The sequence below is a fragment of the Erigeron canadensis genome, chromosome 8 (assembly GCF_010389155.1).
Source record: "Erigeron canadensis isolate Cc75 chromosome 8, C_canadensis_v1, whole genome shotgun sequence".
Lineage (NCBI taxonomy): Eukaryota > Viridiplantae > Streptophyta > Magnoliopsida > Asterales > Asteraceae > Erigeron > Erigeron canadensis.
The window spans coordinates 2837411-2862949 of NC_057768.1; the positions used below are offsets into that span (position 1 = coordinate 2837411).

At 33.1% G+C, this 25539-nt stretch overlaps 3 protein-coding genes across 3 annotated transcripts; 2 read left to right on the forward strand and 1 right to left on the reverse strand.

Annotated features, from left to right (window-relative positions):
• The first annotated feature begins 6459 nt into the window (after window positions 1–6459).
• Window positions 6460–11320, forward strand: LOC122610270 (wall-associated receptor kinase-like 14). Its single transcript, XM_043783267.1, has 3 exons — window positions 6460–7750; window positions 9738–9812; window positions 9942–11320. Exons 1-3 carry the CDS (start codon window positions 6922–6924, stop codon window positions 11231–11233), a joined length of 2196 nt encoding a protein of 731 aa, XP_043639202.1. The 5' UTR covers window positions 6460–6921; the 3' UTR covers window positions 11234–11320.
• Window positions 11295–13707, reverse strand: LOC122610271 (thioredoxin-like protein HCF164, chloroplastic). The gene is made up of 4 exons (XM_043783268.1): window positions 13416–13707; window positions 12136–12357; window positions 11788–11891; window positions 11295–11673 (listed from the first exon to the last, which is right to left on the reverse strand). Exons 1-4 carry the CDS (start codon window positions 13602–13604, stop codon window positions 11391–11393), a joined length of 798 nt encoding a protein of 265 aa, XP_043639203.1. The 5' UTR covers window positions 13605–13707; the 3' UTR covers window positions 11295–11390.
• Window positions 13708–22506: 8799 nt separating this feature from the next.
• Window positions 22507–23416, forward strand: LOC122609811 (uncharacterized protein DDB_G0290685-like). Its single transcript, XM_043782752.1, has 2 exons — window positions 22507–23166; window positions 23252–23416. The coding sequence occupies exons 1-2, from the start codon at window positions 22507–22509 to the stop codon at window positions 23414–23416; spliced, it is 825 nt and encodes a 274-aa protein (XP_043638687.1).
• The last annotated feature ends 2123 nt before the right edge of the window (window positions 23417–25539 follow it).

Consider the following 25539-nt stretch of genomic DNA (forward strand, 5'->3'; position numbering starts at 1 on the left):
GCGATAGTGAAGATGAAAAGCTAACTAAGGCCGGTCCTTATAGCACTTCTCCTCTACGTCTGCCTCGCGTCCGACGCCACCCACCATGAAGACCATAGTAGGCGGTTGCTTCCAGATTTGGATGCACGTTTAGAGGAGAAAGAGTGTTAGACGTGAGTTAGAAGTAAAGGGTTATAAGGAAGGGTGTGTTTTGGTGTGTCTAGAAGAGAGAGAAACTAATGAATAGTGTTAGACGTGGGTTAGAAGCGGGTTCCTATAAGGAGCGGCCTAACTATGGTAAATTCCCAATTTCCCAAGAGACCAAAACCTATCGATTACATTCCTTTTCTTTTTAACGGCAAATTCGGTTAACTGACTAATCGTTGGGACACCTAATTTTATTCTTCACTTAAGTAAACCCACCATAGGTGAGAAAAATTATGGTTGGAGGCCAAATATTTTGTTACAGGTTGGATTTAAAACCATGACCTCGTCGTAATTGAAGCTATTTTGGGTATTTCACCTCCGAAAGTTATTGGCATGAGATATCTGCGAATATAGTCATCTGCTTGAAAGAGCACTATCGAATACAATTACGAGCAAATTTATTTTCATTATGTAACGAAACTACTTTGTGTTAAGACATTTACACAATATTGTAAGTCAGTTTCGTAGCTTTGGTCTTAAGTCTTAAACCACCGTTATTTATTTAATTCTAACTTCTTATCATATCAATATATCATTATACAGCCTTTTTAAATAGGTTTTCAACGACAGATCATATAAATCATTATAGGTAAACAATTCATATATATAGATAGTTGGTCATATTGGTTCGACTACAAAAAAAAAAAAAAAAGAAGAAAAGGTTTGATGACTGTATATTGTCGCTTTACATAATATTTTACTACATCTTCATACGTATGGAAAAAAAGAATTTCTGGAAGTAAATATCCTTGATCGACTTTTCATATAGATGCATTTGACTTTGTTATTATTTTAACTTATGAAGATAAGAGAAATCCAGAAAATGATATTCTATATCTTTTAAGAGACTGAGTTTGGCAAAATTTTGAATTTGTATTTTCATAAAATTTTAAGATAGTTGATTCTTTAATTTAGTGTTTTATTATGGTGGTAAACTTTCAGAGTTTTTATTATAAGTTGTAATATCTATATCTATATTCCCTTATAAAGAGTATTAGATTTCTTAAAATTCAGCATTTTTTTTCTTTCCAAAATACCCTTACTTAAATATAAAACTCTTATATACCCTCATTTCCCCATTCTTTTTAATAATTACACATTCTCATCGACTTTCTATAACCCTCCGCCGCTGCTCTCTTTATTCACCGCCGCAACGCGCGGGTACTATGCTCGTATAATATTATATTAATATATAATATATGTTTCAGTTTAAGTACGTATAGTAGACACAAACATGGAGAAATATTTTATCGAATAAATGAGCAATACTGAATAAAATAATATATAGTATGAAATTTCTTAATTATATCCATATACATAAGTCTATGAAATTCATTTTATCTATACTCCCCTTATAATACAAACTAGGTATTCTATTTTTGTAATCCCTTAATCTCTTAAAACATTTATAACATATATCTTTTATCTACTAATTAATTAACTTCATTAACTCTTTAAATCACATGAATTATTTTACATCCATGAATTATTTTACATCAATTATCTATCTTATTTGTCGTCGTTGCCACTATAAGTTGTCACCGCCATCACCAACACGTTGCCGCCTACACTACCGCATTATGTGGGTATTCGTCTAGTCTCCATAAAAGTTATATTGGCATATGAAAGTGTCAAAAACAAATTTAAAAACATTAATTGTTAGAGTTACATATGTGAGATGCAGTTTTCAAGCTTGGACGATCACAAGTTAAAACTAGCCGCTTATCACTAGAAGTGTGAATGTTGATTTGAGTCACGTTTTTTTTATCACACTATGTGAATATCTTCATATCTTTTACTTACACTTATCTTATTACGTTAGCATCATTTTCTCACCAATTACCGTCATCAATTTTTCTTTTTCTTTCAAATATTCACCTATCATTTAAATTTTGTCTTTGTTCAATTTAACATCTTATAATACCCCAATAAAAAACCATCTCCAAATGGTCTAGTGGCAAGGAGACCCCTTATTCTCACAAGATGTAACGGTTCGAGTCCTACCCTAGACATATTTAAGAACGCCCACAGATATTTATTTTCCATCTATGATTGGTCTAGGTGAGTTCTTCCTCTAGATCTCTGGGTGATAGGGGTTTCTCATTGAGTGATTTAAATTGAGGATCTATTCGGCGATGAGGTTTTCAAACGCAAACCAAGGTAAAGCAACGCAAACTAGACCACTTGATATTCAAGAGTAATTCACACCTTTAAAAAAAGTAAAATTAAAAAGGCCGCCCATGTTCATTGTTGCCAACTTGTTTTTTGAACAATTAGTCGGTATTCGACATCAGAGAACGCCTCACCGTATAATGATGAAACTGTTCACATACTCTAGACTACGAGATGTAGACCATAAGCTGTTACAGATGATTTAGGGAAAAAACACACAGACTTGTCACTCCTAAGAGTCAAACATAAGACATGTGAGAAAAATCAAAGATGCATCTGCCAGTTGAGATAGCTTCATTTGTTTGCCAATTTGTTATTCACCCATCAATTATAACCTTTTATCCAACTTAAATAAGTATAGACTTTATCTTTAAAGTCATTTTGAATATAAACCTAATAATATAACATCATTATGTGAAGGAATTTTATCTGTACGTGACAACATTATATTCATATTTCTTTTTTCATTCGTTTAAACTTTTTTAACAAATTTCGAAACTTTTGATAATTCTAAAAAATGTTAGGATTTTTTAAAAGTTTTGCTGCAATGTTTTTATGTTATATTTATATTTTCATTATTGACCAAGACCAAAAACAATTAGGTGTCATGCATTCACTTTCAAAGTGCATTGTACGATTATAACTTTTTGAGTTAAATGGAAATAGGGATTATATGCATTCAACAAAATATAGCGGTGGTCACGGTGGTGTGAAGTGTGAAACGCTAGCGGCCACTTTGTCTCGGTCAATAGGGATTTTCTTTTCATATCTCCCCCCGGCCCACACAATGTTGGCTTATGTACTTTGTTTTATGTTTGTCTCAAATGATTTTGCACAATTAACATTTCATCTACACTTACTTATATTATAAAAATAATAATCTCTTTGTTGAAAATTACATGATAAAAATTATTTAAACTTACACTATAAGTCATTTATCTTTTTAAAATATCTACATTAAAATTTTATATCAATTACTTTTACATTAATTATTTATACAACTCGACGTTGTCTTTATCACCAACACTCGCCCCCACCACCACAGTCAGTGTCGGCTCAACAGGTATGATAGGCTAGGCGACAACCTAGAGCCCAAAAATAGTCACTCCCTATCAACAACACTGATTTCCGATGACTTTCTATTTGCCTCTTTCTCAGCAACCATTTATATTATATATCTATATACTACTAAGTACATACAAGTGTTTCTACTTATCTTTATTAGGAGTATTATTTATTAATGTTTATAACTTTAGTGATTTTATAAGTAAGTCTCTTGTGAAATATTAAGCATTTTGGGATTCTTTTCTATTTAATTTTTGAGTTTTGATTGTTGTTTTTATTTTCTTTTCATTACCTATACATACAAACGTTTATATGCATATGTGGGTGTGTATTTTTCTTTTATAGATCTGTGATTGGGTTTGTTTGTAGTAGCCGAAGACGACTTGTGAATGCATCAATAATAGATCGACTTTAGTTATGAAAATACTTAATGTTCTAAAGTTCTCTAATGCCTGACCTATCGGTTTGATAAGTTAGGGGCATGGACCAAAACGGTAACAGAATTTCAAAATTGATCTCTATCAAAAAAGTTATTAGAGACCCTAAAATAAAGCCCCAAAATTATTCTTGCCTAGAGTCACAAAAATGCTTGAGCCGGCCCTGACCACAGTGTCACCGTCATAACCACCGTTTCATTGCGCGTGTAACGTGCTAGTTTTTATAATCATTTTTCTTAATGACAAATTTCAAATAAAACATGTCTTACAATTTTTAAATAGTCGGTTGTTCTAACTGAGATCGGTTATACCTCTACCAATTAGGCATTACAAGGAAAACCCTATATACAAACCTAAGAGGTGAATATAAGTTTGTTTCATACCTGAGCTTATTTACCTATACAAATATATAATATTAGGTTTTTTACCCGCACGATGTGTTGCTATTTAAATATTTGCGTGATCATTTAAAATATCGTTAATGAAATATAGAAAACTAATCTAGATGTAAAGATATGTTGATGATTGGTAGAAGTCTTTTTTGCTAAATTATACATCCATGTTATTCATTGGTCCTTGCATTCATTGGAGTTTAGTAATAATTGTAGTTTATGGTTGATAAATGTACTCGAATTACTTGAAATCTACATAGTTTTAAAGTTATTTCTTACCATGATGTGTGCTATTTTGCATCCTTATAAACAATGAACATCCTTAAATGTTAAGAAACAAAATCGTTAGTGATTTACATATATAACTAAAAAAAATTAGGGAGATTGATATAAAACTCAAAAAAATATAAAATTAAACCTATGTTACACAATACAAAGTACATACCTTCTAATTTGATAAACATAAAGAAGTGGATATTTCCATAACCGATGATTCAAAGTTATTTGATCTGAAAATTATTGGAGAACCATAGTTCAAGATATATATATATATATATATGTTCTTTCAAGACTAAATTAAACATTGTGTAGAAAAAAATTGAGAGGAAAATAAAACATATATCAATCTAAAATAACATAGTAGATGAATTTTAATACCTATATAGTATTCAAAATAAGTATATTAGATTATTCTTTTTTTAATATTACATAGCATCTTTGAGGTAGTCTTATTTTCTAGAATATATACATGTTCATGCATTTTTTAGTTAATTATTAGTGGCATATATTTACTTTTGAAAATCACATATCTATTATATTGAGAAACTTTTGCCAAACAAATTTAGAAATGGATTTAAATGTGTTATTTATTTGTTTATTTTCTTTATATATGTATATATGTATATATGTATATATATATATATATATAAATAAAAAAATAAGAGAAATATTGTAAAAAAGTGTGGAGATGGCATATAGGATTTATCATATATGGCAATATTTAAAGATAGTTTTAAAATTGAGGAAAACTTTAAATCGCTAAAATTCCTACTGTTTTAATAATTATATAGATGTATCCTGTAAAACCTTAATAATTCCATCGGAAATGACCTTTCTCATTTCTTAGCTAGCTTATATTTCACAAACGTATTTTATTCTTGTTTTAATGAATGTAGTCAACATGGCAAAAATAATTTGACAAATATCTATATCTATAGTTCCAACGTGAATGAATAATGAATAGAATTACTACGTAACTGTATTTTTAATACAATGCAATCTGAAAAATATAATTTATAAGATTAATAACGAACCTTCACAACGTAAAGTCTAGGTCAAAAGTTTCAACGTAAGCTCAAAATTGAAAACCATTATTAGTGTCAAGTTCATTAAAATACTACTTAAAATAAACAATTTTAAAAAAAAAAATAGCTCAATTACTAGTAAACATAAGTATATAAAGAGGTTGATACAATACCAATAAGGTGTTATTACAATAATGCAAATTGTATAAAGGTACCTAACATAAATTCTAAATATTAAGCCTATTATACAAAAAATTAAAACTTTAAACTTTTGGGGCTAAAGAGGTTGCTTAATCTCTCATCACTGTAAAACCACCTTTTAGTGCCCTGTTGGTGAGCGGTGGAGGTGACGAGCCGACGACGGCGACATAGGTGTATGTGTGGGGAGAGATTTGAGTTTCTCATAATACAAAAGAATGTATGTGGTTAAAGTATGTTGCGAATGAAAAGAATACATGACAAAAGGATAATTTTGAGAGTTTTCATGAAGGTTTTTTTTGTTTTTTTTTTTTTTTAAGTTAGTTTCGATTCAGACGTGCTGCAGACAATTTTAACCAGCGATTTGCTGGACCTTCAACTCTCTCCTCATAGAAAATACCTTGAGATGAGAAGCCCAATACTTGAACCCGAGACCTTGGATAAAAACTTACCTCCAAGGTATACATAAAAAATTTAAATAATACCCCTAACCAACCCACGTAACTGAGTGGTTTTTTCATGAAGCGTTCTAGTTCTGAATTGATACCACAAAATAATATTACTTATTTAAATTGAAATTTCTCATACAATTAAAGTTTAATACACGGTACATAGATTATTTTCCACGTCAAGGGAATCTTATCAATATCCAATCCAAAATGACAAAAAGGTAATACTTTGACAAAGAAAAAATAGAAACGCGCCTGTTTAATTTTCTTGCCCAATTACTTCACATACATATGTCATTATATTCATTTTCTAAACTTTCTCTTCCTTCTCATTTCTCACCCCCCACACACACACGACATCGGAAATCCTCGCCGGAGTCCCATCTGACAAGTGCCAATAACTCTAAACAGTTGAGTCTCTTTACTACATCCTTTATTTTTTTATTTTTTTTGTATTTGCATATGTTTCTTCATCATATCATCATATATATAAAAATAAAAGTCAAATCACAACCTTCTATATACTCTTATCTCACATAGTAAATTTCTCATAAAATCTCACTGTTTTTCTCAGCATTTATGAAGCTTTTAAATCCATCAACCACACATCTTTAATGCCCTTATTATTTTCAAAGTCAAACCTTGATCATCTTCTTTCTCATTTCCAATTTCTTCATTTCAAAATCTTCTTTCAAATACCTCAAAAAAGCATTCAAACATGTTACATGAATATAACATTTTAGGATTCTTCGCAACCTTAATAATAACAACAACAACATACATAGTACAAGCATCAAATTGTACTCGTACGTGTCAAAATAATAATAATCTTCCAAATAACCCAATAATTCCATACCCATTCGGTTTCTCAGATAGTTGCCACATCAAACTCAACTGTTCACAAAACGGCGAAATCCAAATTGGAAACTACACCGTGATAAACATCACACATGATCACATAAAATTAAAATTCCAAAACAATTGTGACCGTGTGTTAAAAAGCCAAATGTGGTTACTTAATCACACGAATTTTGCCCTTAGTTCACGTAACGGGTTGTTACTCGAAAAATGTATCAATTCGTCGTTAATTCCTTGCATGGTTTCATCAGCTAGTAATAATAGTAATACTACTATTACTAGACCTTCTGATTATCGTTTTAGTATACCTCAGTGTGATACAAATAGGACCGAAAATTATTGTTTTTCTGATGAAAATCCTGGATATGATAAGTTTATGGATTTGGAAAAGTTGGAAAGTTGGAATTGTGAGAGGTTTTTATCGTCTGCGATTGTTGACGGAAATAGTGAAGGAATTAATAATAATAATAATGGTAGTAGTTTGGAGCCGAACACTAATAGTACGGCTACTGTGTCTTTAGAGCTTCAATCTTTGGAATTGGGATGGTGGATGATTGGAGATTGTAATTGTGATGATAACGCGGTTTGTGTTAATGTTAGTGTTGGAAATCGGAGAGTTGGGTATCGGTGTCGTTGTAATGATGGGTTTGCCGGAGATGGATTTGTTGCCGGAGATGGGTGCCGGAAAGGTTAGTTTAATTAAAATATTTTTGGTTTATATATGTATTAAGTTAATTATTTTAACATGCATTGTTATTTTCTAGAGTAAAAGGTCACCAATTTTTTTTAGCTGTACATCGACAAACATGTTTTAAAGTGTTATACTATATAATAACGGTGGTAAAAGATGTTCCAAGTATACACTTGGTTTGTTTAACATGGTGGTATATATAATTATTAAGAGTTATATAGTTTGAAGGCCATGTTATACATTCCATATTTAACATATAAAACATGCATGGTGGTTTAAATAGAAATTAATCCCAAAATATGTGTAAATATTTTATTTTATGTCTTTTTGGATACTTTGACAATAATATAGTAATGTACTTTGAAGACTAATTTTGTTTATTGATAAATTCGTTATTATTAAAAAGAAACTATGGTTCATTTAATTTTTTCCATACAAAAGTAATGTCATGCATGCGTATAATAATTTAAGGTAAATACCGATGAGTAACAAACATGTTAACGGATAGTTTTGATTTATAAAATACGGTGTATGTATTCTATCTTTTATAAAAGTAATAGCAAAGCTAATTTATAATTAATTTTTTTTTCTTCTTCATATTATTGTTGATTTGAAACATAATAAGCTAAGAATAAACTTTATTTTAGGTTCATATGGTCTATGATGATTAATAAATTACTCGTAATTCAAATTAGTACACGGAATCATATATCTTATTATAATATATGGATAACCAACGTTATATACAAAAGGTCAAAAGCTATGACAGCAATTTAAAACCAACTAATACCTTTACTGTTAATTACTACAGTAGTATTTATTAATGTTTTCATGTCGACTTTATTTAAAAGAGCAGCAAGGTTTGAATAATAATATTAAGAATGGCTTAGTCAAAGCATTTAAGTCGTCATACTAGAATAGGAATTAAAATTTAAAAATAATGAACTTATAATACTCGCGTCTGCACTTAGTAGTTGTCTTTAGAAATGCAAGATTCTAAAAAATAATGAGAATGACTAAAGTCTTTCATGTGTACAAATTGTTTAATAGGTAGCATGCCATCAACAGTTCACCATCTCCATCGGTTGTTAATATGGCACTTATTGATTAATGATTTAACAACTTTTGACTTTGACTATGTCTTTGTAGCCCAGTGTGGAATGAATATGTGGACTAATAGACAATACTAATCTTCCTTCATGATCCACCCATGTTAGCTCTAGGCTTGTATATTAATATGAAAGTTATATAAATTATTAAAAGTCATTGATGGTGGGTTGCAAGTAACTTCCTAAGATGGTTTTGTTGACTTTAGAAATCATTTTGGAGATTTTGTTGTTATTTTTTGTTTTGTATTTGTTGAGGGCTATTATTGTGAGTTTTAATTAATTGGTTGAGGCTTTCGTCTTATTGAGGTGTAAATTCAGTATCAATTTCTAACATATATGAGATTTAGAATTATTTAGAAGTAATATAGGCGTAGTTGTTAAAAAGATTGTATCTAAAAGATTGGGATCAAAGTTTAGTCTGAAACAAAGTGTTACTTAATCTCAGACTTTCTCATGAATGTGATAGTAGAGAATAAATGAAAAATGAAGCAAAAGAGAATAAATAGCATAATATCATGTGGTTCATAGTTTTTTTTTCTTTTTCTTTTCAATTTATCAACTATATGATTTCTCGGGTAGAGTCCAACTTGTGATTTTGATATTTGAATAATATTATTGATACTAACAAAAAGTCCTAGGGTAGTTCACACAATTGATTTCAGTTCTAGACTTCGTGTTTGTTCCAAAGATTTGAAAGGAAAAATCATTTTTTTTTTCGTGTTCTTCATATACTAAATCCTCTTTGATGCCTTACATTGTAAACGATTACCGTAAATATGGTTGTGTTCTGCATTTGGAAGGTTTTGCTCTAAAGCATATTGTACACTTTAGTTGAATCACCAAATGACTAATGATTTGAACCCTTACATACCACAGCAAAGAAATGCGGCGCTTCAAGGTACATGTCTGGCGAATGTGGCGGAACAACAAGAGTAGGTGTACTCATCGGAGGTAATATGCGCAACTAATGCATGATGGCACACACTACATTTCATCTTTTTACCTTGTATAAAATACATAAGTTTAACTCCATTGAATCAAACAGTATCGTGTTTGACTAATAACACATTCGCTTCTCAGGAATAGTTGCTGGAGTTTCTTTAATGTCAACTGTGGCACTTGTTTGCTACTGCCTTAGAAAACGGGCCGCTTTAAAGAACCAACGAAGTGCAAGACGCCAATTTTCAGAAGCTACAAGTAGCTTTAACGTTCCATTTTACCACTACAAAGAAATTGAGAGAGCCACAAATTCCTTCTCTGAGAAACAAAGATTAGGTGTAGGAGCATATGGTACAGTATATGCTGGAAAACTAAATAGCAACGAGTGGGTAGCTGTTAAAAAGATACGACACAGAGACACAGATGTAAACGGAGATGATCAAGTAATGAACGAGATCAAACTTATCTCTACAGTAAACCACCCGCACCTAGTTCGCCTGTTGGGTTGTTGCATTGAAAAAGGCGAGCAGATTCTTGTTTATGAATTTATGCCAAACGGAACGCTTTCACAACATCTGCAAAAAGAAAGAGGAAAAGGTCTTCCATGGACAGTGCGACTTACCATTGCAACTGAAACCGCACATGCCATTGCTCATCTTCACTCGGCTAACCCGCCCATCTACCATAGAGATATTAAGTCCAGCAATATACTACTTGATTACAACTATAACTCAAAGGTAGCAGATTTTGGTCTCTCTAGACTTGGGATGTTAGACGACTCACATATATCAACCGCCCCACAAGGAACACCGGGGTATGTTGACCCACAGTACCATCAAAACTTCCATCTTTCAGATAAAAGTGATGTTTATAGCTTCGGGGTGGTTCTTGTAGAGATAATAACAGCTTTAAAAGTGGTTGATTTTTCTCGCAATCATACTGAAATCAACTTGGCTGCTCTTGCTATAGACAAAATCGGCAAAGGTTGTGTGGATGAAATAATAGATCCATATTTGGAGCCAAATAGAGATGCGTGGACACTTTCGTCTATTCACAAGGTAGCTGAGCTAGCATTCCGATGCCTGGCTTTCCATAGAGATATGAGACCATCAATGACAGAAGTAGCGGATGAACTGGAACAGATTAAACTCAGCGGGTGGAGCATTGTTGACGATGATGTAACCATGGCATCATCAGTTGCATCAGTTTCTTCATCACCGTATAATGGCAGTGAGAAATCATTTGGTGGGACTATAGTGAAAAAGGTGATTGGAAGTCGGAGACTGGGGGTTCCTCAAGTGATACCCGACTGTTTAAAGAAAACAGAAGAGGAAAAAGATAGTTCACCTGTTTCTGTGCAGGATCAGTGGTTAAGTGGGCAAAGTTCACCGTCATCCAACAGCTTGTTAGGCAATGTTGCTAGATCAAAGTGAAACAATGAGAAGCTCCTTAACCTGTGAATATTGAAAATTCATGGATACATAACCGAACATATTAGTAAAAAAATTGTGATTTCATTACATTTTTGTGTGGTCTGGATGTTTCATACAAGTGTTGTTTAGTTTCATTACATATCCTGAACTGAGTTGTTCAACCATGACTTCTTGGGTCAGGTACTTGGTGCACTTTCCTCGCTTCGGCACTTGAAAACTGACCAACAACTCGAGCATGTGGGATGGATGGTTTTCCGTTGGCAAGTGCATCAACATTTTCCAAGAAGTATTTTTTGGGAAGCTTCCCAACCACGTTTCCCTCCTCATTACCACTTCCATCCAAAAATGCAAAATGTGGAATACCCTCGACACCGAACTCATCTAGTTCCTGTTCCCACTTTGTGTTGTCAACATTAAGCATGACAAAATTTACACGATCCCTGGATTCAAACAAGTTCTTAGACTAATAAGCTAAAGATTCCTTTTAGGCAAAATTAATGCAAAATCACTTCCCATAAGTGACGCTAATAAGGAAAAGAAAGAAATACATTTACCTGTATTGCTGCTCAACTTTGTAAACATCTGGAGCTAGTTCACGACATACCTCACACCAATCTGCATAAAACTCCACAACTGTCGGCTTTCCGTTTGAAAGGGCCTATCAATAAGAAAAAGCTTAATGCAATAAACTCTAATAAAAAGTTGTACACTTTAGACCAATTAAAATGTTGCACACAAGAAAAATAAAGATGAATATTAGTAGCTTCCTCAATGTTGTACCACATAAGCTATGTATATGAGCAAATGAAATCAACAATCAAAGATTGAATTTGACCCATCAGTTATCATCCCAAAACCTGATGAATAAAAAAGTAAAGCAATTGCTAGTGATCAAAGCTAACCTCTTCATAAGGCAATGCTGCAGCAGAAAGATCCTTCAAAGAAACGCCAAAATCAAGTCTGCCTGATGCAAAGAGGCCTACTGCTCCAAGAACAGAAACCACTGCAATTCGGCGGTTGAGGGTTTTGTTTGGCATTTCAGGAAGTCCTCCTCCACTTGGAGAAGAGGGAACTTCATCGGTCTTATTATCATTACCGGAACCAGGCTCTACAATCAAGTTTTTCTGCAATCAATGTATAAACATCAAAATATCAAAAAATAAAAAATTGTTCTTCAAAATTCAAATATCATAAATCGATGCAAAACAAAGTGATAAGACCGACACTTGTCCCGCCATAATGAATGACATATAAGCACACATGAGGTTCCAATCTAAAACCAATTGGTAAGAAAGTGAAGCCATGAGCCCCTGTGCACTAGGCATTATGGTAGGCTAACTATTGGTCCTAACAAGTGGCATCAGAGCCCGGTTGTAGCCCAGATGTGGATAGCACAACCCCCACCCGGTTTGACCTCTACTAACGACGAGTCGATCTTATAGGCCCATACCAAAAGTCTCCCTATTGTGTATACAGTTGGGTGAATGAAAGCGTATTTATAGACACTCTTTACTGAAACATTAAAAAGCCAAGAGCTGAGGATAGACTAATTTGCACCAATAATATCTATGTTGTTTTACTTGTTTACTGTGTTTTCTTGCCGGTTTTTTTTTTTTTGTTTTCAGTTTCTATGGACTTTCTTAAATATGTTACTCATAAGGTACATCGCACAATACTATACAGTTCCATACTGGGGCGATCCGAAATGAACCTTATACATACATACATACATACATACATACATATATATATATAGGGGACCCTTATTTTGATAACCCATTTTTTTGTAAGAACTGTGAGAACTCCTAATATTTATATTGGATCACATGTTTTTTTTGTTCATTCACATTTGAAACGTTATAAAAATATATGTTGCATAAGAAAAAAAATTTCAAAACCTTACATATAACTGTTTGTCACGTGTGAACAGAAAATGTAAACAAATTCATTCACAAGTTCATAAAAGGCTACTTTGAAGGTTTCATAACAAAGTTTCTTCTACAACATACCTTTTTATATCATTTCACATGTGAATGAACAAAAAAAACATTTGAACAAATATATTATCTAAGAGTTCTCATGGTTCTTAAAAAAAAATGTTTCTCAAAATAAGGAAACTCTATATTAAGGAAACTCTATATATATATATATACAGAAATACAAATAATAAGATAGTGTGTACCTCCGAGTTGGAATCGTCTGCTGAGTTAGGTTCAATTTGGCAGTACAATTTCTGAAATCTGAGCTTTTTATTATTATTAGTGAGGGGGGATGGATTTATGAAATTGGGACAAGATTTTGTGGCGGGATGGAAATGAGAATCTGGCCGGAATCTATGGAGACCCATTGGATTTGAAGCTACTCTTGCCATGTCACCTTTCTTCTTTCAAAGTTCAAGATCACTTGATTTTACTTACTCGGAGAAAATATGAATGAGGGCTTTATACATCAGGTTAACTATCAGTGTGATGTTTTGAGATAAGACAGCTGTTATATCTATACTCCTAAGTCCTAACACATCAGTATTTTATTTTTTAAATCTTTTAATATCTTTGAAACATTTATAACATAAATTTTGTATCTACTAAATTACTTTCATTAACTATTTAATTCACATGAATTATTTTACATTAGTTATCTATCTTACTAGCCGTTGTTGCCATTACAAATCACCACCGCCACCACTAGCATGCTGCTGCTTGTGCGGGTAACTCATAGTATATTTGATCTAGACCATTGAAATTCAACACAAAGTTAATTTAAACCAGATAGTATATTATACATGGTAACTCATTTATGTTATTTATTTATTATACACTTTTTAGCTTTTAAATCATGGTAACCTTTTAAAATCTATCAAGTTATTATAGCTAATTACTAATTCTTTTGAAAGCTGCGCAATATCTAAACAATATAGTGAAATGGTTGCCTTGTCTTTTCTCGACTATCGGGTTGGAGTTCTCCATCCAATAAGCTATTGCAATTAATCTTGAACAAGGTACTCAATCTATTTGTTTTATTTTTCAAACTTTATTAAAAAGTTGTGTATCAAATTTTGTGACATATTTATTCCAAAACATGTCACAATTGAGCTAAGTGTCAACGTAACAAATATGTTAAACATAACAACATAGATAGTTAAATAATTTTGTTATTTTTTGAAACAAATCATAAGGTTATAAGAAATATAACAGTTAATACTTGGTATAATTATTTATAAATGTATGTTTTTCTCAGAATATATATATATATGTTTTTTAAGCTAGATAAAGATTCATAAAAAATTAAAAAGCATCTTGTTTTTATAGGCTATCAAATCCCGTTTAGGTTGATGGGTTAAAAATCTCTAACCTAAACTCAGCTCATCATTTTTAAGTCAAAAATTTCAATCTGGAACTGACCTGGGTTGACTTTATAATACATGAGTTGACATGTCAAATGATTTGGTTTTGGGTCAAGTGGATTTAATGTTTATGTTTACAAATGGGTTATTTTTAGGTCAAGTGGGTTGGTGACTTGTCAAGTCAATTTAGTTGGTTTATTGGTTGACAGGTCGAATGGGATGGTTGGTTTTTGCCTTTTTAGTCAACCGGGTCAAATGAGTTGCTATTAGTTTAATTGTGTCATATCCTTTATCGGTTTTACATTGCTTAGTACATTCATATAGGGATGAGCACATGATCCGAAAACCCGCGACCCGACCCTAACCCGCCCGAATCCAACCTGTCCGAAGAGATTACGGGTCGGTTCATCGACCGGGTATTGATCTAGTTTAATATTTAGGCAAAGTGCGCTGAAATGTAGTTAACTAATCTCGAAAAGTTATTGTGTGCACGAACTCAAGTCGGGCTTTATTTTATGCAACAAACCTGGATAAATGGTTAAAGTAGCAGACAAACTCATGTGGAGTCGGTTAATATTGAAAGATGGTCGAGTGTGATCGGGGATGGTTGAGTGTGTGTTTTGCCCGACTTGAGTTCGTGCACACAATAATTTTTCAGGATTAGTTAACTGCATTCTCACACACTTAGCCCTTATTATTTCTTCTAGGGCTAGTAGTAGCTACAAGATTGGACTCAAAATGTAATCTTTTATATCGAGAAATAATCAAGAGAAAATCATAACTCATTTATTGGTGACAATATAGTTTATATAAACATTTTGTAAAACTTTGTTTGTATATCTAATATTTTATTATCCAGTCTAAATAGGGTATGAAATATGATACTTGTTGCAACTTGCAAGTTAATTTTTAGTAATTATACATTAATGCGGATTTGAACATGGAATCTCTAGAGAAGCAAAACCGTTTATTTTTTTTATACCTTCTGATCAAAAAGTTATTGTGACATAATGTAAAGATATATGGATGTGAAATGCTTAAACTCCACTAATTGGATAATGATAAATCAATCTAATTGGTGTGCTTAAAGATATGACTAATAGTGAGATAATGACATGTGGAAAAATCAGGGGGCAAGATTATGAAAGAGAATTAGTGAATCCACATGTCAAATTCTTAAGGTTTTAGGTTGATTATTATGCATATAAGTTAGGTTGATTAATCATTTTCCATTACACTATGATAAGATATAATCAAACTATCATAATTAACTGTTATAATACAATTATGTATCAATACAATTATGTATCAATCAGAAATCAAACAATGACAATCAGAAACCTATCAATAATCACCTAACTGGTAATTCAGTTGACAACATACAATCGTATAACATTGAGCCGCAATTTTCTAATAGCAACTGAATTGGTGATTTAATACTTTCACAGCAAAATATGTGTAATTCCTTTAACCTTCCTCAAGCTGGAGCGTGTAACTTGTAAGGGTACAACGCAACTAGTTAGTCATAAAAGTGTAATTACACCAAAAAGTAACGAACTTTCACAGAAACTGAAATTGTATCTAATTAACCTATTTCATTCATATATTGAACATTTTATGTAACAAACTTTTATTATCTCGTTATGAGTGTTTAACTTAGCTAACTTTCTAACGGTAGCTTGTCGGTATATTAGAATTCTTAAAATCCAATACGCACAACTTAACCAAGGTGTGAACTCAACCTTAACACTCAATTCTTGAGTTTTAAAAAAATAGAAAACAAATAAAGATGATTAGATAGTTAAATATATATATATAATAGTAAATAAAATGTAATTCTTATGTTTATGGGAAGAAAAAGGAAAAACATATATTTTTACAAAAACACCATTTTGATAGAATTTTTAATAATGTTTTGTTGAAGGTTAGAATGGTAATTACATACAAAAGTTTTTTTTCCTTCCAAGTCTGACCATTTAAAACCTTTAAATTATCTTTTCATTTATTTGATTAAAAAAACTCAAGAATGAAGAAATAAGGTATCTTCTAATCATTTCTTTTCTTATCAATACTCCTTTATAAAAATTATCATATCCCCCACTTTTAGAAATAGTTACACAATAGTTACATACGAAATTACTAAAATACCCTTAAAAAACACGCACTATGAAAACAATTTTATAAAATACCAAATTTGCCCAATGAATTAATTTACACCCTAAACCTTATTTTAATAATTAACACTTTAAGTCCTGCTACCTGAACTTGACCTGCTACTTGAGCTTGATGATAGGATTGCTCCTTCTAATGTTAGGAATGCCGTTAGTTCTAGTTCTAGGATGAAAAATGTTGCTGAGTTGAATATGGATTATGAGAAATCTAATGTTGTCGAGTCATGCGCTACTAAGGCTAGTATTCTGAGTATTCCAAAGGTCATTCCAACCAACACTCACCTTACCCGAAGCCAAACAAAGGCTGAGAAACCTAAGACATCTGATTCTATTCCAAAAAAAGAAGAGAAGGACACCAGTTGTTTACTACAATAAGGTGATTTGCTTGGTGAGTTAAATATCAAAAGTGAGGCTTATATTATGAAGGAGAATGTTCTTGAGTCTTGCACCAATGTTGCCGATCAAGAGTTCAGTGATAGTACTTGTAATTCAGTTGTTGATTTGCATTCTGAGGGTAAGGTGACCAAGGCGAGAAAACCTACCAACATATTTGACTCAAAAGCTGTTGACCCAAATGCTTCAACTGGAAGCAATGCTAGCGATAAGGAGAATCAGATGAATCCTATTAATTTCAATGTTTATTTGCAGTCTCAAAGAAAGTTATTTTTCAAACTAAGTCCTCGCCAAACGAGAAGCCAAACAAAGGCCGGAAAAACTAAGACATCAGTTTCAAAATCAAACAAGAGTAAGACGGATGTTGTTGCTTCAAAAGACGATTCTGGTAGCAATGTGACTATTTCAACAGTAGAATTGAACAATGAAAGTGTTAAGCCAATTTCTCTTGATTTGAATTTTGATTTGCAGTCTAAGAGAAAGGTAGTTCATATGACTCTGCTTGTTAGGTTTCTTATAAATGTTTTTGTCAGTTTGTATGATTTCTTGTTCATATTCTTTTATGCCTGTTTATTAGGAAACGTTGAGCACCGAAAGTCTTGTCGACTCAGCTTCAAAACCAAAGACGAACGGTAAGCATCTTGTCGACTTTGAAGCTGATTGCAACGGTATGTATTTTACTATCCTTGTTTGTTTTGTTATGAGTGGTTTTTTCACTTTGTATGACTTTCTGTACTTATGCTTTTATACCTGTTTTCTAGGAAACATTGAGCACCGAAAGTCCGCTTAACATATGGGAATTCGGATTAGAGAGGAACCAAAAGATGCCTGCTGATTTGAATACCGTGGTCCTTTTATTTACTTTTTTTTTACATATATAAGTATATGTATGTATATGTAGTTTCTTTATTGAATCATTTTTGTTCATATGCTTTTATATTTGCTTACCACCAGGGAAAGTCAAAGGCCGAAATTGCTTGTCTAAGGAAAAGCCCTTTGAAGACTTATTTGCGTCGCAGGGTTAGGGTCCATTTCTTTTTTCCTTTTCTACCTGTCAATATGAATACCATGCATACGTTTTTATTTTATTTGTATTGAGTGTGCCCGTCTAAGTTTGTTAGTTTTATTTCTCATGTTATATATATTTACTATATGCTAAATAGAAGGTGAAAATCATGCTGTCTAGTGGTCAGAAAGACAAAAGAAATGCTGCTGCAACGAAGGTCCTTGGCTTTTTTTTTCACTTACTGAATTTGAAAATATATAGTTGTACATATATACAGTTATACGTGTTTTTGTGGTTTGCGTGTATATAAATTTATTGAATTTGCGCACACACACTCACACACACATATATATATAACTGTTTGTGTTTTTTTTTGGTTTGCATGCACATTTTTAAAGGAAGGGGAGACTTTTGTGGATACAAGTGCTACAATGAAGGAAGATGTTGATATCAAGGTTCATTGTTTTACCTATTTGACTTGTTACCTTCTAACTTTGTTCATAAGAACTGCTTCATATTTGGAACAATCATTGAATTTGAACTAATTGGTAGGATAGGTTCTGGACTTGTTCAGTATATTTTGCTTATAATTTGAACTTGCATGCAACATTTTTATACATTGATCTTATGGGTTATGTGCAAATTGAATTGCAGATAATCCATTGCACAAGTTTATGCTGGAATCTTGAAGGTACTTTTCTTTTCAATGGCTATAGCGATGGGGCGGTAAGAATTTGGGGTTATGGGTAGAAGAAGTAAGTTTAATTTCAAGTAAGAGGTATATGTTATATGAATGTTGTTCTGATATGCAGTATAAATGTTTACGTATGAACTCTCACATATTCGAATATTGTCTTGATATGCACCATAAATGTTTAAGTATGAACTACTATGTTAGCTTACTAGTGGTCGTGTATATATATATTTGAGCCAAAAGATGATTCCTTTTCATTGACGTTTCTTGTGGACATTGAGATCACTGATGCAGTACAGCCAAATTGATGGATGCAAGGCTGGGTCTATTACCACCATGGCACCATGTAGCACAGCCAATCATCACAGACATGATAACAACTCATTAAGATTATATTACTGGATTTAACAACTGAAAAAATTAAAGTGTTGATAAAATATAGATCAGTAAACTTACATGTAAAATAAGCTAGGGTAAAGGATCAGCTTACATGAGAGTCAGTTTAGGGTTTATTAACAGCTTCCATGCAGGACCAGCTTGGGATTAAATTAGCTTGAATATGATCAGATTGGTCAGCAGCTTTTCTTGCTAATCTTTTTTCTTCTTCTTGTTGCCTGCTTTGTTACCTTTATCGTTCCTGGTCTGATATACCAAGTGAAAGGAATACAGAACTTGTGAGTTGTGACACATTAATACCATATAACTAAATGAAAAGAAAGTTAAATTAATACAAACGCGGATAATTATGAAAATACAATTATAATAGAAATTACGCTAGATCAGTAAATTAAATTTAGAGTTTTTTGTCTTCGACTCTAAACACCAAAGCAAGCCTACAGGCCTTTTCTCTCTATAGTCTTTCATGTATATCAAAATCTGGTCTGCTTAAAAAGTTTAGAATTGTGACGATGTGAAGAACTATATTCAGAGTATAACACAATTTACACAATTATGCCAAACCTTATATTGCGAGTAGGCTTAGCAGATCTCTTGACATAAGCAACTTCACTATAACTCTTTTTCATGACAATTGCCCATATAAATAGTGATAATAAAAACAACCAACAATTTTTCGAAAAAAAAAAGAAACCATGAACAACATCAGAATATCAAAACCTTACCAAGAATATCACAATAAAAATTGGCATTCTCACATTCTAACTCAAGACAAACAAACATTATCCATCTTGACTTGAACTTTTTTGATTGACTAATCGACCCACCATCCCTAAAGTGTATAAAGGATCAAGAGTAACCTTCTTTAATAGATATTCTAATGTAAATACAAATAAAGGAAAAAAACAGACGTGTTTATGTGAAAGTTGAACTTCTAATGCCTTTTGTTGTAAAAGAGACAGCCTTTATCTACTTGATATATATGAAAACATAAAGATTGGAATTCTAAGGACATTTTATAACCAAAATGACAGTACTATGCCAAAATCATTTGTTTCACAGAATTACAGATAATAATGACTTGACGATTAGTAGCCGAAAGATACACAAGATAACATATTCCAATAAACTAACACTCTTTTAGTGATTTTTACAATCATTCCTTTGCAACTTTGAACCCAAACGCAAGAATCAACTATATGGGTTCAAAAACATAGAACCACATTCTTATTTACCAAATGTGTAAAGGCGAGTACTAAACACAATACGCGCATATTTCAAAGAATGAGATCTTACTCATAACTACAAATACTTGCAAGCATGAAAGAGTTGTTGTCCATTCCTCAACAATCCTCTAAAACCAGTTGCCGAACAACTTCACAGACCATACACAACCGTTTATCTCTCAAGTGACATCTCTCCAAATGCAATTCTTCAAGGGTAACCTAAATGCTCCCTAGGGTCGGGACTTCGATCAATAAACTTACAAGCCTAAAACCTTAAAGTCTTCAAACTAGTACAATACGCCAATGTGGCAAACCACCCACCTTCAAATTTATGATCACAAAAGGTCAACTCTTCAATCGAGAAAAACAATTATATAAAAAAGAAAAAAGAGATAACCTGCATGTTAAATTGTAAGATCATTAAACATATAACTTAACTATTTCATATCATAGTAAATAGATTAAAATATACTTTCGGGCAACATAACCATCCTCATTTAATCAATCTATGACACTTATCAAGGTTGCTAGTTGTGTGAATGCCAAAGATAACTGTCACTCCAGCCATTGACAAGTTTTTCTTTGAGACATAACATCGAACACCTACCAAGGTTCGATATAACTATTGATTTGGCAAAGATAAAGCAGTTTGATGATGATGATGATAATGATGATGAAGAAATACCAACTTACACAAAGTAACAAATGATTTAATTATCCATAACACATGATTCTTATAGAGTATTATGTATTCCTCTCTCTAGAAGAGAGTCTCTTCTGGTACAAGAACTATACTTGCATATACAAAAAGGCCCATCAAACTATATACTTATAGATATACCAAGAATATATATACTTATATTCCAACCTAATGCTAACAAGATAACTAACCAAATGCTTAAGTAAATCGATTTTATTATTTCGTTACGAATGTCTAACTTAGCTAAATTTCTAAGGGTAGCTTGTCGGTATATTGAAATTCTTAAAATCCAATAAGCACAACTTAGCCGAGGTATGAACTCGACCTTAAATAATCGAACAACAAAAGGTTGGGATTCGCAAGAAAGTGGAATTAAAATGTAAACAAAGTGAGTTTTTCAAGGATTTACCTGATGAAACCAGTGAAGAGTGACGCCTCTGCCACCATGTTTGTAAGTAGCAAAGATTAAGGATTAGATTCGGAGAAGATAGCCGGGGCAGATGGACCAATTGTCAGGGTCAAGAGGTAGCCGTAGGGCAGATGAATAAAATTGGAACATTTTAAATGGTGAAGCTAATCTAGAACATTTTAAATGCTGCCACATATCTCAAACCAAACTTTTTTGGCTTAGACATCTTTATATATACTAAAAAGGGAAAAGAATCTGTGTATGCATGTTACTTGTCTTCAAATACTATTGTATGAATGAAACTTTGTTTTGGTTCATTGTATGTAAGTTGCTATTCCAAATGAATGTTTCATGTAAAAAATGACCTGTTGGAAGGTTAGCCGGTAAATAAATGAATAAAAGTGTTGACGTGGCATATTTTATTAATAAAAAATAAAAAAACGTGCGTGTTATATAGAGATAGATATACAGTATACATATATATATATATCAAACCTAACCATAATCATTACAGTATTTTTTAATTTATTACAGTATTTCATGATTTAGATTTGATTTTGATTGGAAAAATTAGGGTTTTCTTCTACAGTAATTACGTTTTTCCAATTTTGGGGGTTTTTAAAAAAATGGGCTACATTTAACTATTTTTAATTGATCTTGTAGATATGGCAGAGCCTAGATTGTTTACTCTAAACATCCATCACGATGGTATGTTCATGTTCAATCCACTACGTTATGGTAATGGTCGAGAGGATGAATTGGAAACTGTACAGTTGGCCCGACGTGATTTGGTACTTCGAATTGAGGGTGAAATAGGTAATGTCATAGAAGGGCTTTACTATCTTTTAGGGCCAGGTGAAATGGATTCCATAATGAAATTACAAACTAACCAAGATTTGGATACATTTTTTGATCTGGCTGATACATAAGGTACAATGCTAGTTTATTGTGACCATTTTGGTGTAAACTTGGATAACTTTGTTCAGAATGACAAAGATGATCCAGAGGAGATAGATGTAGAAGCACATAAGGAAGGGTTGTATGATACTGAAGAGCAGGAAATTGATAACAAAGAAGGTGAGAAGGGTGAAAACAATGATGGTGGTGGTCAGGAGACTGAGAACAATGATGGTGGTGGTGAGGAGACTAAGAACAATGATGATGATGGTGAGGAGACTGAAAACAATGATGGTGGTGGTCAAGAGACCAAGAACAATGATGGTGGTGAAGATAGTGATGAAGATTATGTTGCAGAGGAGGAGGATGGTGATGTTGGGTTTGCTGCTTCTTTAGACCACTTAAGTGAGGGTGAGGATGAAGTAAGGAGTGTGAGACAAGGTCAACCCATTGCACAGATTCCAAATGCAAAACTGTTACCCAGGCTTGATCCAAATTATGATGTTGGTCACCATAATGTTAATGAGAGGTCTGTCATACAAGAGGAACATGAGGAATTCCTTAAGGAGCTTGTTCAAGCACTGACAAACAACAAAATTGGAGAAGAGTATCAAGATCCACTGCAGCCACCAACTGAAGCTACTCCAGTTTTTCCTGTGCATGATAAAGCAACACATTGGAGACTGAAACAACCAAAGGTATTCTCTCTATAAATTGTTACTTTAGTACATTATGATATAACTACTATGTATATTTAAAACATGTTGTATGTATATATTGTAGGTTGGTGAGAAATATAATAATGTTGAAGACCTTAAAGAATGCCTGACTTACTATGGACTTGCAAATGGATATTCCTTATGGTATGAAAGAAGTTGCAGTGAAAGTTTGATTGCAAGATGTGGCAATAGGCCCCCAAGACTTCAAGAACCATGTTTGGGGAAATAGAAAAAAGATGGTGCCAGGTATCAACCAAAGCCACAAAATTGTAAGTTTAGGTTGTATGCTAATTGGATGTCTAAAGAGAGGACTTTTCAGATAAGGACTATGAAAGATGAGCATACTTGTGCTAGGAACTTTAAATTTGGCTCTTTAACCAATTACAAATGGATTGGTAGACATTTTGCTGATAGGATTAGGCAACAACCAGAAATAAAGCTTTCTGTAATTCAGGTTTTAGTTATGAAAAAATACAAGTGTTTTGTGACCCATACACAAGTTAAAAGGGCAAGAACATGGGCATTGACTGAATTTGAAAAGTCATTAGGGGAGCATTATGCTCTACTAAGGCCCTATGGTGATGCATTGCTTAGAACAAACCCTGGATCTACAGTCAGACTTGGTACAACACAAAACCCTGATGGGAAGGTTTATTTTGATAGATTCTATGTGTGCTTGGCAGCATTGAAGTTAGGTTGGAAAAGAGGTTGTAGACCTATAGTAGCACTAGATGGGTGTTTTTTGAAAACTGCTTGTAATGGTGAGTTGTTGACTACTGTTGGAAAGGATGGTAATAACCAAATATATCCAATTGCTTGGGTCATTGTATCAGTAGAGAATAAGGATAACTGGATATGGTTCCTACAATTGCTTGAAGAAGATCTTCAGTGTCCAGAAGGTGATCAACTTTCATTGATGTCAGACCAACACAAGGTACCTAATCCATTTCAAGTTTTTCATTAATTTGTTTGTTAACTAGTGATAATTATATAACTAGTTTGTTAATTACATAAAGTGTTTCATTATTGTAGGGTCTCATTGAAGCTGTTAAGGAAGTTATGCCTAGAGCAGAACATAGGCAGTGTGCAAGGCACATTTATGAGAACTTCAAGAAGGTATATAGTGGTGAACACTTCAGAAGCTTATTTTGGAAGGCATGCAAGGCAACTTACCCTGCACAGTTTGAGGAGGCCATGAAAGAAATTAAGGTAGCCAATTCTAATGCTTTTAAATATTTAATGGATAGAAACCCCAAATCTTGGTCCAGGGCCTTCTTCTGGTTACATACAGGTTGTGAAGCTGTTGAGAATGGGTTCAGTGAATGCTGGAACTCTGTTTTGTTAAAAGTCAGGAATAAGCCAATAATAACCTTGCTAGAGTCATTAAGGGTCATAATTATGATAAGGTTAGAGGGAATTAGAGAAATAAGTTCAAAATGGGTGAATGATGTGTGTCCTGCCATAAGGAAGAAAATGGATTTGATTAAAAATGAGAGGGGTAATTGGTTGGTTATTAATTCTGGAGGTAACAAGTTTGAGGTGAGGAATTACAAGTACTCATATTGTGTGGATCTAGAAGCAATGAGTTGTGATTGTAGGTTGTGGGAACTTAGTGGAATCCCATGTGTTCATGCTGTAAATGCCATTTTTAAAGTTAATCAAGAACCTGAAGACTGGATTTCAAGTTGGTTTAGGCTAGGTATGTATAGGGAGGCTTACAACAAGTACCTTATTCCTGTTGGTGGCACGGACACATGGCAAGTGAACGCTAACCACAATGTGCCATTGCCCCCAAGGCCTAGGAATATGCCTGGTAGGCCCAAGAAACACAGAATCAGAGCTGTACATGAACCCAGGGTTAGTCACAACAGAGTGACAAGGCATGGTGTTGAAATGACTTGTTCCAAATGTTGGCAAAAGGGTCACAATATAAGAGGGTGTAAGAATGAAGCTGTTCCAAGGCCTGCTCATATAAAAAAACCAAGGAAGAAGAAAGAAAAAGTTTTTGGGCAGAATGAAAGTGCAACTGCAACGGGAGGACAGAGTAATGAACCATCACAAAACAACAATGTAGGTGCATTTGAAAGAAACAACAGTCAGCCACAAGCATCTGGTATGCATACTCAACCAGAGGTAAGAAACAACAGTCAGCCACAAGGTCAAAGAAGGAGCAAGGGAATGGTTCATCCATCACAAGGATCTAGTATGCATACTCAACCAGAGGTAAGAAACAACAATAAGCCACAAGGTCAAATAAGGACCAAGGGAATGACTCATCCATCGCAAGGATCTGGTATGCATACTCAACCTCTAGAAAGAAACAATATTCAGCCAGAAGCACATTATTTGCAG